Below are 12,892 nucleotides of genomic sequence, written 5' to 3'. Positions count from 1 at the left end.
TTTGAATGGTCTCAAATGGAGGTTAGAAAATGATAAAAACGTAATTTTTTTTTAAACGAACGTTCAGTTTTTCAAATATATTTTAAGAGGTTTCGAACCGAACGTAAGTATTCGGTTCGGTTCGAAATTTTCAATCTTCGCCCAGCACTACAATTTTCAATTACTACCTAAAACTCTTAAAAACCCACCTCGAATCCCACCTCGGATCCTACGAATCCTCGAATCCATAGGATTCAGTATATTCGACGAATTCAAGATTCGAAAATCCCATCCCTAATAAAAATGTACCAAACAAATTCACTATTTTAGAATAATAGTATTAAAACACAGTATTTATAAAAATCTAACAATGAAACCGAAATATTCTGTTTAAAAACTGAATTTGGACTAAAAATAAAACCATAAAATTTGGTCTCTTTCATTGCAACCGGGTTTCATTTGCTCAACTCATGAATCACAAGCCCAGAAAAAAATCAATTTTTGCTCTGATTAGAAAAAACCTACCTCATCACCATAGAATAGTTGCAAAACTTAATGGCAGCAAGGATACTGAAGTTCTACAAAGAACAAATATCTACAGAAATATGTATACTGTAAAAAGATGGTAGCAAGATGTTAATAAATGTACATTAAAAATATGCAAATCACAAAAAGTTTTCTCTTTATGAATCATTTTGAATGCGCTCTATCTAACCTGTCTGAAAGAATACCCGTGATGGGCAGACCCACGAACTGGCCAATGTTGTTGACAGTGCCGACGAAATTCCTCTTCCACTCTATGTCGCATGTCAGCTGGAACTGAGAATCACAGAAAGACATACACTATTTAGTATCCTTAGTGTGATACCGGTTGGAGCAACAACGGAGGGTACGTGAAAACTCAAACCTCGCTTGCAACAGTCGACTCAGTTTCATCGTAAACCCAGCTGTCGCACTCCACCGTGGTGTTCCCCAATTCACAAGTCGCAGTTTCGTTTTGGTGCAGTGTCCAGTTGAGCGGAGCAAACCGCTTGCACCTGGAGAGCTTGGTGCCATCCAGCGGGACGGCTGTGTCGAACCAGTCAGAGCGGTAACGTGGAGGGCTGCCATCACACTCCGCTACCAAGCATCTACAACACACACATGGATGGATAAACACTGATACTATCCCACACCAGTCTTCTGAGTGAAATTTGATAAGTCGCCTCAAGTTTGCTTCACTCTTAGTACTATTTAACTCAAGGGTAAAATAATTGCAACCTCAGGCATAGGTAGGTGAATTGTTTAAACAAAATAAATAAAAATTAATTTTCGTAGTTGAAATCTATAATTTGATGTATGAATAATAGATAAATTCAAATGAAAACCTGGCAACATATGCAGTCTCAAAATGTGACAAACATGCATTCACATGTTTTTAGCACATTGATTGACAAAACATTTAAAATCAAAAAATGTTTTAAAATAAAAATTACTGTTATGCTGAACAACACAAAATCTTCAATATTTAAACTTAATTCGCCAGACACAGAATCTTATATTTAAAATTTTATTTGAATGGTTTTTAAAGAAGCAGTATAACGGCTAAAAGCCACCTGGCTTAAATTTACACAGAAACCTCCATGACATATATGAAGGGTAATTAACAGTAGAACATAGTGTGTGTATTGCAATCGAACCTCGGACATTATAATTAAAATTTATAAAGTACAGTAAAGGCACACCTCCTATTGTTTAAAAATCAGGATGCCTAAAAACACGAGTGCTTCCATTCTTACAATATTAAAAACCAAATTGTGATGATATTACACTATCAGCGACGTAAATATGCACTGAAATCCTAACATCCACTGATCCTTGTGCTCACAGCAACAGCAAACAAATGAGGAATGTCACAGTGAAAGACATTGCTGCTAGGTGATGGAAAAACATTTTAGTGTGCCAAACTTATAAGAAGATCTTCCGAAACTGTAGTATACCTAACCTAACTAATGTGAAATACTGCTCTTATTACTAAAGAATGTTAAAAAATAAGACTAACAAAGAAAAAAGTTTAAAAAAAAAAGTATGGTTTACATAGTATAAAACAAACATTAATCCATAACTGGCTCAGTAAATTGAAGCAACCCATGGTTTTGTTACATCCAATAATAGTTATATTCTCATGTTCCTAGAAACAGGCTGTGACTCTCAGGGAGGTCCCTGCAACAGTGGCTTAAAGGACCACTGAACTAATGTGAGCTAGCTCTAGTACGTACTACTGGCTCTAACAGCGAAGTGTGGTATCAGGAGGGCGGAGAGCCCACCTGTAGTCCACGTCGCCTGCAGTGAACACATAGCTCAGGTCGAAGAAGGCGGAAAATGTGATGGGCAGTGCAATGAGCACGTAGTTGTACAGCTGGAACCTCCCAAACTGGCCCAGCTCCTTCAAAACCTCCTCGAAGTTGGATTCCATAGCTGCTTCTTCCGCTATCTCCCACCTGCTCCGAGGCAACACACACGCATCTCTTGGTCATGCGAATGTTCCAAGTGATTTAGAAAGGAACAAATTACCATGCATTGCAGCGCAAAGTACAATTCCCACATGACGCCCATGCAGAACTACAAATGGGTACATCATGAGGACCAGAACCACGGGTAGACCTCACAACTTATAGAGATTAAAGATCTTTGTAAGAAAACATTAAAAAACCATGTGCTAAACCAATGAGCAGCAGCCCAAACTATCCCAGGAAGGAGGAGATTGTAGCTCTCTAAATGCAAAAGCTAACATATCTCCACACCCAATTGACTGACCACTGAATACATTAACTTGCAACAAACTTACTGGTGAATTCAAAATTAATCTTAAGGTAAATAAGTAAAAACCTAAGTTAAGTACATAAATTATAACACAAATAAAAAGCTAAGTCCATCCTACAAGCAAATGAACATGAGAGAGCCTTAGATCCGTGCTGGGCAAGGAGCTAAACGGAGCAAAAATCATGCCTCACGCCATCAGCACAGAGCAGAGTGGTTGTCCATTTGTACGTATTCGACTTACTTCAGTAGTCCGCACACCTGCACCCAGCACAGATAGTGCAAAGCATTTAATGTTTCAAAGGTAGCCAAAGCTTAGGAGAGAGATTACGATTAAATTGAATTTATGTTACCTTACGGATGTGATGTTATTAAATTGAATACTGCCATGGTTCTCGCACTGTGTGAAAGATAACTCTTTTACTTGCCTACCAAATACGTATTTTTACAATTTGTGCTTTTCTCTTTGGTTTATGTTGTCTTGATTCCGTAAAATGCATCCAACATTTTCTGTTCCCTTGATCCTGAAGGCATAATCCTATGGTACATGATGCTTGCTGTTTTAAAATCTAGTACATCGAAAGATACTGCACGTAACAGAAGCTTCTGGGAAATACGGCAAATAATAACCAAAGTGAAAGGTTGATTAGGTAAGTTCTACATTAATAATTGTAAAATTAGAGCAATTAAATATTTTTAAAATTATTTTACATATTATTGACGTGACGTCTAATAAATGGAATAACGCCGGCTGCACGCATTAAAAAGTGTCCCACTACGGATATCCCACTACGGATGTCCCACTACGGATGTGTCCTGTTTGTACGCACACGTGGCATCTCTCTTCATGCTCATTGTACGCATGCGTGGTATCTCTCTTCCACTCGATTGGAACAACCATCGATTTGACTTTTCAATCATATTTTCGTTGTTTGAATTATTAATATTATGTAATCTAACGATTGTCCACCGATTTTCAGCACAATCGATACGGTTATTTAAAAGTAATGTTGAATATTCAAATACGTTTTGAACCAACAATGGTGTTTTACAGTTGCACATAATAATTCAAATTACACCCGGGATCTTTTGCACAATGTTTTAAAAAATATTGTAACACATTATAAATGAGTTTGGTGTATTTGGGATGCGTATTTGTTATAAAATCGTGTTATAAAAATGAAATAATGTTATTCCCCTACAGTGAACAAAATTTTTATAAATATATATATTACATCTGAAACTATAATCTTTCAAGTATGGGCTCGTGGTCATGCGGTCAGCGTAGCTAACTTCCTATTTAAAGGTTGTCGGTTCAAATTCCGGCAGCTGCGAAATTTTTTTTTTGTACTTGTAAAAATAAATACGGCGCACATCACATTCAAAAGTAATAAATATATTTGGGTAAATATGTATTGTACGGATTAGCGCCAAAAAAAATCGTACAAATATGAAATAACTTTCATTATATGCTCTTTTACGTCCTCTTTTCAAAACCGCCTGCGGAGATTAAAAATTCCAATTACTTTTGGAGATATCGCCGTTCTTATTTTGCAATACAAGCCCTATGTAATCATTCAACAGACGCCATTTTATATTTTGCCGTGTGTGCGTGAATGCCTAAATAACAGAAATTTTCCATTAGGTAAGGTTAGTTACATGATAAATACTTCAAAATAAACGGAAATTAAAAATAATATCAATTAATTTTACTTGTATAGTTTTAAGTATTTATAATGTAACTGACCTGACCTAACAAAACGGGACAAAGGTAGATTAGGTCAGGTCAGCTACAGTATAAATACTTTGAAACTGAACGGACATTAAAAATAATAAAAATTAATTTTAATGGTAGTTTGGTTTTAAAGTATTTATAATGTAGCTGACCTGACCTAACAAACCGGGAAAAAGGATGAACAGTAGGAACTCACGTAATTTTCTTTTTACGTGATGTAGTCGTTCAACTACATCGCGAAAAAAAAAAAAATCATACTTGTAAACAAGCAACAATGGTGAACGCGGGAAGCCTACGATTCACTCATCATTCTGGACATACCCGAATACTCACGTTGGCAAGCCTTCTTTCAACAGACGAGAGGCAAACGCCCGATCGTGCATCTTCGGTTTTTTTTTTTGTTTATTGTAAATAAATATGCAACTCATGAAAACTAATGGTCAATTAGATTATGTTAGCTACATTATAAATACTTCAAAACATTGTGGATGGTTGATTTGGTTAGGATAGCTACAATAAAAATACTGTGGAATCATGTAAACGGTTTCCTAGCGCTGGATAGCTACATATTAAAAAGTTATTTGCTAAGCAACCATAAAATGATTTACAGTTTTTTTAATGTAGCTATACTTACCTAATATAACCAACCATCCACAGTGTTTTAAAGTATTTTTAATTACTTCTTGCTAATTTTAAGAAAAGAAGGCTTGCCAACGTGAGTATTCGGGTATGTCCAGAAGGATGTGTGAATCGTAGGCTTCCCGCTGAACGCCGCATCAGTGCACATCATGAAAATTAAAAAATTCCATATCTCCTAAAGTATTTGGAATTTCTGATCTCCGCCGGGTTCAATAAAAAGAGGAAGTTAAAGAGCACAGAATGAAGGTATTTTCGGATTTTTAAAATTTTTTTTTAAAAAAAATCACCAAAAAATGAATATTAAAAAATTCGATGTCTCCAAAAGTAATTGGAATTTTTTATCTCCGCAGGCAGTTCTGAAAAGAGGACGTAAGATAGCATATAATGAAAGTTATTTCATATTTGTACGATTTTTTTTGGCGCTAATCCGTACAATACATATTTACCTATATTTGAATTAATAAATGCAAATAAAAGTAAATTTATTAAATAATTGTACATTTAATTTCACTCCTTTGTATCCATACAAAATAGTGATAATTCAATAAAAATTATTCAATTTTATTCATAAAAGTATGCAATCATTTCATCAATGTTTTGTTATGACATCACGTTAAACTATCGTCCGTAAACCAACTTTACAGACGACCAAATTTTTTTTTTTTTATGTAGCTGACCTAACTTAAAACAACATTTTACTTTTGATAAATCTACCTTATTTCCAGAAGCCACATCAAATATATGTCAGCATTAATGTATACACTATCATGATTTAGTAACAAGTTTTTGATGATCACTAGGAATTTCAAACCTTCCTTTTCGGGATTAATCAAGAGACGTATTTTCCAATTTTTTTCTAAGTGGAAAAGCCTCATCTATGGTCTTATAAAAAATTTTTTTTTTCCAAAATAATTTATTAATGTCAATACAGTAAACGTGTTCAGCTAACTAATATTGTTTAACGAGGCCAAACACATTGAAACTATCCAGAAGTGCCTCATACGCTAAAAAAGAAAGTGAAATACGCAAGTCAAAAGTACACAACCGCACAAATGATTTCGGACACACACTGAAGAGCTTAATGCAACAGCAATATCTGAAATTGGTAAATATGTAGAGTCGCGGTAAGGTAAGTGCCCCAGTACTCGTCACTGCTCCAATGGTCGTCACTAGCAACTTCAAATGTAAATAATAGAGAAGTAGCTCAATATATCGCCAACTTAAATATTGACAAAAATTTAGTCGACGTTCTAGCTGAAATTACCACAATAGTTTTCGGAACAAACACTATTTTCAATCAAAAAAAGTCCGTGCATCAAAAGTTCGTAGAGCAGTGAAGATAAATAGGGGAATTCCTATACTAAAACACTAAGGACGTTAGTGCACATTTTTACTTCTAATTCTGTAATTTTTCATGTTTATTCGTGATGTTTTGTGCTGAATGTGTTAGTTAAATGTTCTTGAAGAGGTGAGAGTGTTTATTTAAAAAAATTCGTTTTCTTTGTATGATTTAGTTAGGGTGACGAAAACCGGATCAATAAAAACCTTGTATTGCTAGTGTTCGTCATACCTGACGAGCACTGGTACATTTAATATTTTATTTAAAGTTGTGCTAAGTTACACCCTAAAGTTCTTAAATAATATTGGTTCTTTGTTGTTAATAGACAAAGTACGTTATTATGATCAGATCCAGTAGTCGTCACCTATGACGACTTCCGATGCATGTGTATGACGACTTCTGGGTCGGAAATTACTTTACTTTATTGATTGCAAAAATTGTGTAGGCATTGTTGTTTACATTAATTTAGGGGTCATTCAATATATATTTTGACATTAATAAGTAAACTAAACATTGTAATGTGTCTCGTTCTTTAATTACAGGGCAAAATGCCAAAACGGAAAATACTGTTGTATGAAGAGTCAGCCATGGAAGCTGCTCTTAAAGATGTAGCGAATGGTATGAGTATAAAATGTGCAGCGGAAAAAAATAGTGTGCCAAGGAACACATTGTCCGATAAACACAAAGGCAAATCGCCCTTGGGTAGGAAGATGGGCGGGCCCTGATTCATTTTTATATTTTACTTGTGATACCGCATAACATGCTATGTTATGTTGCAGCAACGAATTGAGTCGTATTGCGTACGCGTACAGTATGACGTCGCGTAAATAATAATAAATATAATATAAACAATTAACAATATTTGATAATTAAACAGTTTTTGTTAACCAAGAAACAATTAAATCTCATTAGAGCGGCTTTATTATATATCTTTTAAGATAAGAACAAAAAAACGTGAAAATACGCGATAGTGAAAAACAAAAACATACATATTTCTAATTTGTAAAAAAATACTTTGTTACGTTGTTTCTGTTCCAATCTCAAACTTTGTCTACACACATAATACCTTTAATAAACAGTAAAAAAACTTAGACGAGGAATTTCCAAATTATACTTTATTAATAAACAAACATCGTTCTTTGTATCGTAAATTCATTGAATATGCGCGCACATGCGTAAAATATACAAGAAATGCGAGTAACAAAATGCAGCCGTGTGTAACGTTTCGTTACTCGTTACTAGACGGCACACCCGTTACTCAGTAACGAATACATTCGGTTTGCTACAGCTCTATGTGCTGTCCCTCTTTGTTCCGTGAGTGCTGTAAGTAAATTCAAAATTTAATGAGGATTATTCATTATATTACTGAACGATCTTTATGAAATGCCATTTTGATGTTTAAAATATAGTACCAAATAAAATTTGAAGCCCAAATAGTACAATACTACCATTCTGGATCCATGAATTAAAACTAATGCAGCCGAAATCGCACATGACGACTACTGGCACAAACATGTGACGAACACTGGCAAACACGAAAATTTGCATGACGACTACTGGCTCGAAATCACACTTTTTTCAAAATTATAAATCTACAAAAATAATTTGTGTTTATCGTAGAGTGTTGGATAGCATTGTAGAGTAAAGTTTGAGGTTAAAAACAAACATGTAGGGGCAGTAATACACCTACAAGGTTATGTACACAATTTTTTTTTTTATAAAACTCTTCTTAGCATGACGACTACTGGTACATCTACCTTATATGCGAAAAAAAATGCTAAAAATCCGAAAATACTTTTATTCTATGCTCTTTCACTTCCTCTTTTCAAATCAACCGGCGGAGATAAGAAATTCCAAATACTTGAGGAGATATCGAATTTTTTCATTTTCATCACAATACCTGCGTATTCATGCTGCGATTACCATTGTTTCTTGTTTACGAGTATCTATTATGTTTCTTATTGGACAATTTTGTCACGTGAAAGTTCCGTGATTGGCCAGTATTCAAATTAACCAATACGTGATTATTTATTTATTTATTAATGTTCCGTCGGAGGTATCACGACGTAGGTGAACGACTACATCATTTCCTTCTAATGGCAAAGGAAATGTACCCGCCTCCAACTTAGGTGGGCTTTTAACGTTTCTAATTTTAAAGTCTTATTTTTTATTTGGATATTGTTGCGCAAGTAATAAGTAACAAAAAAATTTTACGTGAGTTGTTAATGTTCATCATTTGTCCGGGTTTGTTAGGTCAGGTCAGTTACATTATAAATACTTTAAAACTAAAGAACCATTGATATTAAATATTATTTTTAATGTCCGCTTAGTTTGAAAGTATTCATAATGTAACTGACCTGACCTAATCGACCATTTTAGTTCCTACTGTTCATCCTTTGTCCTGGTTTGTTTGGTCAGGTCAGTTACATTATAAATATTTTAAAACTGAACAGCCATTAAAATTAATTCACATTATTTTTTTTGTCCGCTTAGTTTGAAAGTATTAATAATGTAACTGACCTGACCTAATCAACCATTTTATTTATTACGCATTCACGAACACACGGCAAAATAAAAATGGCGTCGTTCGAATGGTTGTACAGGTGTAGTATTGGTAAATTAAGAAATTCGATATCTCCTAAAGTATTTGGAATTTCTGATCTCCGCCGGTTTTAATGAAAAGAGGAAGTGAAAGAGCATATAATAAAAGTAATTTCAGATTTTTAGAAATTTTTTTTCGCAAATACCGCTACTCTACATGTTAAAAATTAAAACATTTGATATCTCCTAAAGTATTTGGAATTTCTCCTCCGCCGGTTGATTTGAAAAGAGGAAGTGAAAGAGCATAGAATAAAAGTATTTTCGGATTTTTAGCATTTTTTTTCGCATATACCGCTACTCTACATATTTACCCTGAAATTTTGCCAGGACACATTTTTGATTGGTCTACATGATTCTCCAACGTCATGGGTGGTGTGGACCGGTTCTAAAACATTGGTCAACTTTTGGTCCCTATCTGTGTCCTTTGGTAGCGTAGAATAAAAAGAAATCTCACAATATTTGAGGTTTCCAATTCAAAAATGTGCTCTTAAAAAGAAATCTTAAAGGTAGTCTCTCCTCGGTTTCTGCAAAATAGAAATATTATCATCAAAAACTACAATATCATAATATACACTAATTGATTTTTGACAGTGTGATTAGAATTGATTTATTAGCATTCATTTGTGGCTAACCGAATAATTAAATTTCGTTGAACTCCTCTAGCTTTCATAAGTTAAATTAATATTCAAATCTTAGCTGCGTACTCACAATGTATGAAAACAATAAAAGAAACAATGAATAAAAATTTTATTTTGGCACCATATATTTACTCCACTCTGGTGACTACATTAAAAATCAGTATATTCGGTCATCGCAATTATAGGCAGGGCAATTTTTTCCGTGATGTCATTTACATTAAGGCCGGGTTTATAGAAAACGCAAGAACGCAGAAACGCAAGAACGCAGGACGCGACAACCGCAAGAAATTCACAGTCGTTTATAAAAAACTCAAGGACGCCGGCCATCGCCAACGTCAAAAAATAAAATTTCAGGAATAAGTCATGATTATTTTTAAAATCTTTATTGTACTTATCGTACAGGCAGGGAAAATTTTGGATAAGCTGAATAAGAAATTAATCAGCTTCCTCCATTGCGCTGTATTCACTAGAAGAATGCCAGACCAAAACATAAATAAAGAAACACAAGCGTCACGATTACAATCGCAGAGCCTTCTATATGCATTACATGACAGTTTCAGTTTCCACATACTAAAGCAACCAGTATAGAAGGCCGAAACGCAAGGAGAAAACGCAAGAAGTAGAAAGTTCAACAACTTCTGCGTTGCGTTCTTGCGTGTCTTGCGTTTTTTATAAACGTGCTGGTAGAAGAGTTAAGGTTGGACTTTTTCCGTAGTTGCGTTTCTTGCGTTTCTGCGTTCTTGCGTTTTCTATAAACCCGGCCTAAGATAGGGACACAGACCGCCCACATGTTGTCGACGGGCCTTCGAGCAGACGCAAGTCTGATGCGGATATGAGATTTGATTTTATCTCCACCAATACATTTACATTAATACATTAAAATAGCCAAAACTTATTATTTTGTTCACATACAAATGCCATCAGAGTCGACAGCTGTACAAAACCACGTGGAGCCGGTAACACAACATGCATGTCATAATATAAATATTTATGAAATAGAGCTCAGCCAAGCAGTACACTATATGATTTGTATTAAATTATTCACATACTTAACAAATGTATTATGACTATATTTCTAAACTTAAACAATGAAATAAATTGCCTCACACAAAGAGAGTCACAATTGGGCAAGCATCAATAACTGCAAATAACTAAGCGTTAGTGATAGATAAGATAACCCGAATAGAGGATGTCTCCACAAAACAGTCACGAAACAAATGTAAGATTGTTTATTATCTTACCGGCTCGCAATTGCTCCTAACACAACAGTAAACAACACCACGCTTGTTACCCGAGAGAGAAAAAAAACTAAGTCAGGAAGTACCATAGATGTTAAAAAAATATTTGTGAAGCTTGTGAAGTACTTATGGGAAATACTGACCACGGTAATATAAAACAGCCTGGCAACTTCTTATCATTTTGTCCTAGCGGTCTCGTCGACTTAAATATATTGTTTGAAAATACTTAATTTCTGATATTTTATTGGAAAATGGAAAATTTAGTGTTTTTCTGATAAAAAATAAAAAGCAGAGTAGATAATTACTTGCTAGAATTTTCGTAAATGTTTATTTTATTCAAAATCTCGATTATCAGCCCATACATTTTACCACTTCACTGCACGCTGTTTAACAACTTAAGAAAAAGTATCGGTTAAATAGTATCTTTGCTAGACTAAAACATTAACTGAAAATTGCTACAAAGTTACAAATTATTGCTGTGTATTGCCGTCGTCCGGGGTCTCGGGCTCGAGTCCCGGTGCGGTTCCTAGCGGGAGTGGCTGTTGCGAATGTAATGAGTCCGGGTGGGCGCCAGACTAGTTCTGGTGCTAGTCGGTAGTTGGGTCGTGGGGTCGATTGCCCTGCGTGGCCCACTAGGACCGTCGGCGGTGTTACGTGGGTCTGAGAGATTCCCTACTCGGCGGTGGTTGGGGATAGCAGGTTTAAAGAAGCGTACGCTGGAGTGAGTTAATAAATGACGTGTGTCATTTATTCAGTCGACAGTGGCTCTGGTGTAACGTTGTCGGTTACACGCCACGTCGCACAATAGGTGACGTTACAAGATACAAATCACACAATTACACTCAACTGAGTCTGAGAGTTACTGAATTACCGTAGCACAAGTTTACAAAAGGAATGTTACACGAGGTTGCGTTATATAAGTTCACGAATGTTACGTGGAGAGGTGCGTCGCACAAGTTTACAAAAGAATGTTACACGAGGGTGCGTTGCACAAGTTTACAAAAGAAATGTTACACGAGGTTGCGTTGCACAAGTTTATAAAAGAATGTTACAACGTCAGTAGTTGTTCCGTATTATCGTGTCCCTAGTCGTTTCTGAGCCTGACTGCTCAACGAGGGGTGAGGGTGATTGGAGGCGGCCAATCCCGTAAATCTGCGTACTGAGGCGGTGCTCGCGTCCACGGCAGTGGAGCGCGGACCGCAGCTAAATTCGCTCAAGAGTTCCCTTACGGGGAGTGTCAGCGCCGGAGCGACTGAGATTAACAAAAGTTCTGTCCTCGGGAGTCGGCCCGTACCGGATAGTGCACCTACCCCGCGGACTAAGTGTGGTGCAGGGGGGGGTGTGATATTTATGCGGCCGGATTAGGTCCTGGACCGAAAAAGCTGGACCGGGTACACACGGAGAGATTATTAAAAAGGTTTTGAAGAATGACTATAGTTACCAGAAGTGAACTCGGTGTGGACAAAGGATGATGTCTCTCCGTGGGACGTGCGTCCGCCCCGGTCCACGAGTCGCGCTGTACTGGCGTCATGTCATGGCGTCCGGCCGAGGCTCGGTGGCCCTCGCGCCAGGGTTGACCTCATTACGTTAATTTCTGATCTGATAAGTTAATAAGAGAATTTAATGATGTTAAATTCTTATATAAATTATAAAGGCTGAATTAAGGTCATTTGCCCCTTCTATGAATTGAAAGTTATTATATTTAAGAATTATTGTGTTTGAATTTTTACGTCACACCAGCGACTGTTCGTTTCTTGTCAGATTGTTTTGGTGTGGTTAATGACGCAACACAAGGTTTGAATAATTATGTCATAAGGTCTGATTGATTGATTCAGGCAGAAGGCCGCCAGGGGAACACTCTAACGCGTATTTATGTAGTTGCACACATGAGTGCCCGGGCACTGTCAACCGACTTTAAATTACT

The 12,892-nt window shown here is 36.1% G+C and overlaps 1 protein-coding gene across 3 annotated transcripts in view; it reads right to left on the bottom strand.

Annotated features, from left to right (window-relative positions):
- Window positions 1-11,039, bottom strand: part of LOC134530569 (organic cation transporter protein-like) — a 66,548-nt gene extending 55,509 nt beyond the window's left edge. For 2 of the 3 annotated variants that reach the window (XM_063365522.1, XM_063365519.1), the window contains exons 1-4: window positions 10,972-11,039; window positions 2,286-2,459; window positions 887-1,109; window positions 695-798 (exon numbers count right to left, since the gene is read on the bottom strand). In XM_063365522.1, coding sequence (XP_063221592.1) covers window positions 695-798; window positions 887-1,109; window positions 2,286-2,434 — 476 coding nt within the window. In that variant the 5' untranslated portion in view covers window positions 2,435-2,459; window positions 10,972-11,039. Of the gene's footprint in view, window positions 1-694; window positions 799-886; window positions 1,110-2,285; window positions 2,460-9,403; window positions 10,823-10,971 lie in introns of those variants that run through there. The other variant, XM_063365521.1, reaches the window with a different exon arrangement.
- Window positions 11,040-12,892: the final 1,853 nt, after the last annotated feature.

The sequence above is a fragment of the Bacillus rossius genome, chromosome 3 (assembly GCF_032445375.1).
Source record: "Bacillus rossius redtenbacheri isolate Brsri chromosome 3, Brsri_v3, whole genome shotgun sequence".
NCBI lineage: Eukaryota > Metazoa > Arthropoda > Insecta > Phasmatodea > Bacillidae > Bacillus > Bacillus rossius.
The sequence above is the reverse complement of the archived record's forward strand: the minus strand, read 5'-3'. Positions and strand labels throughout refer to the sequence as shown.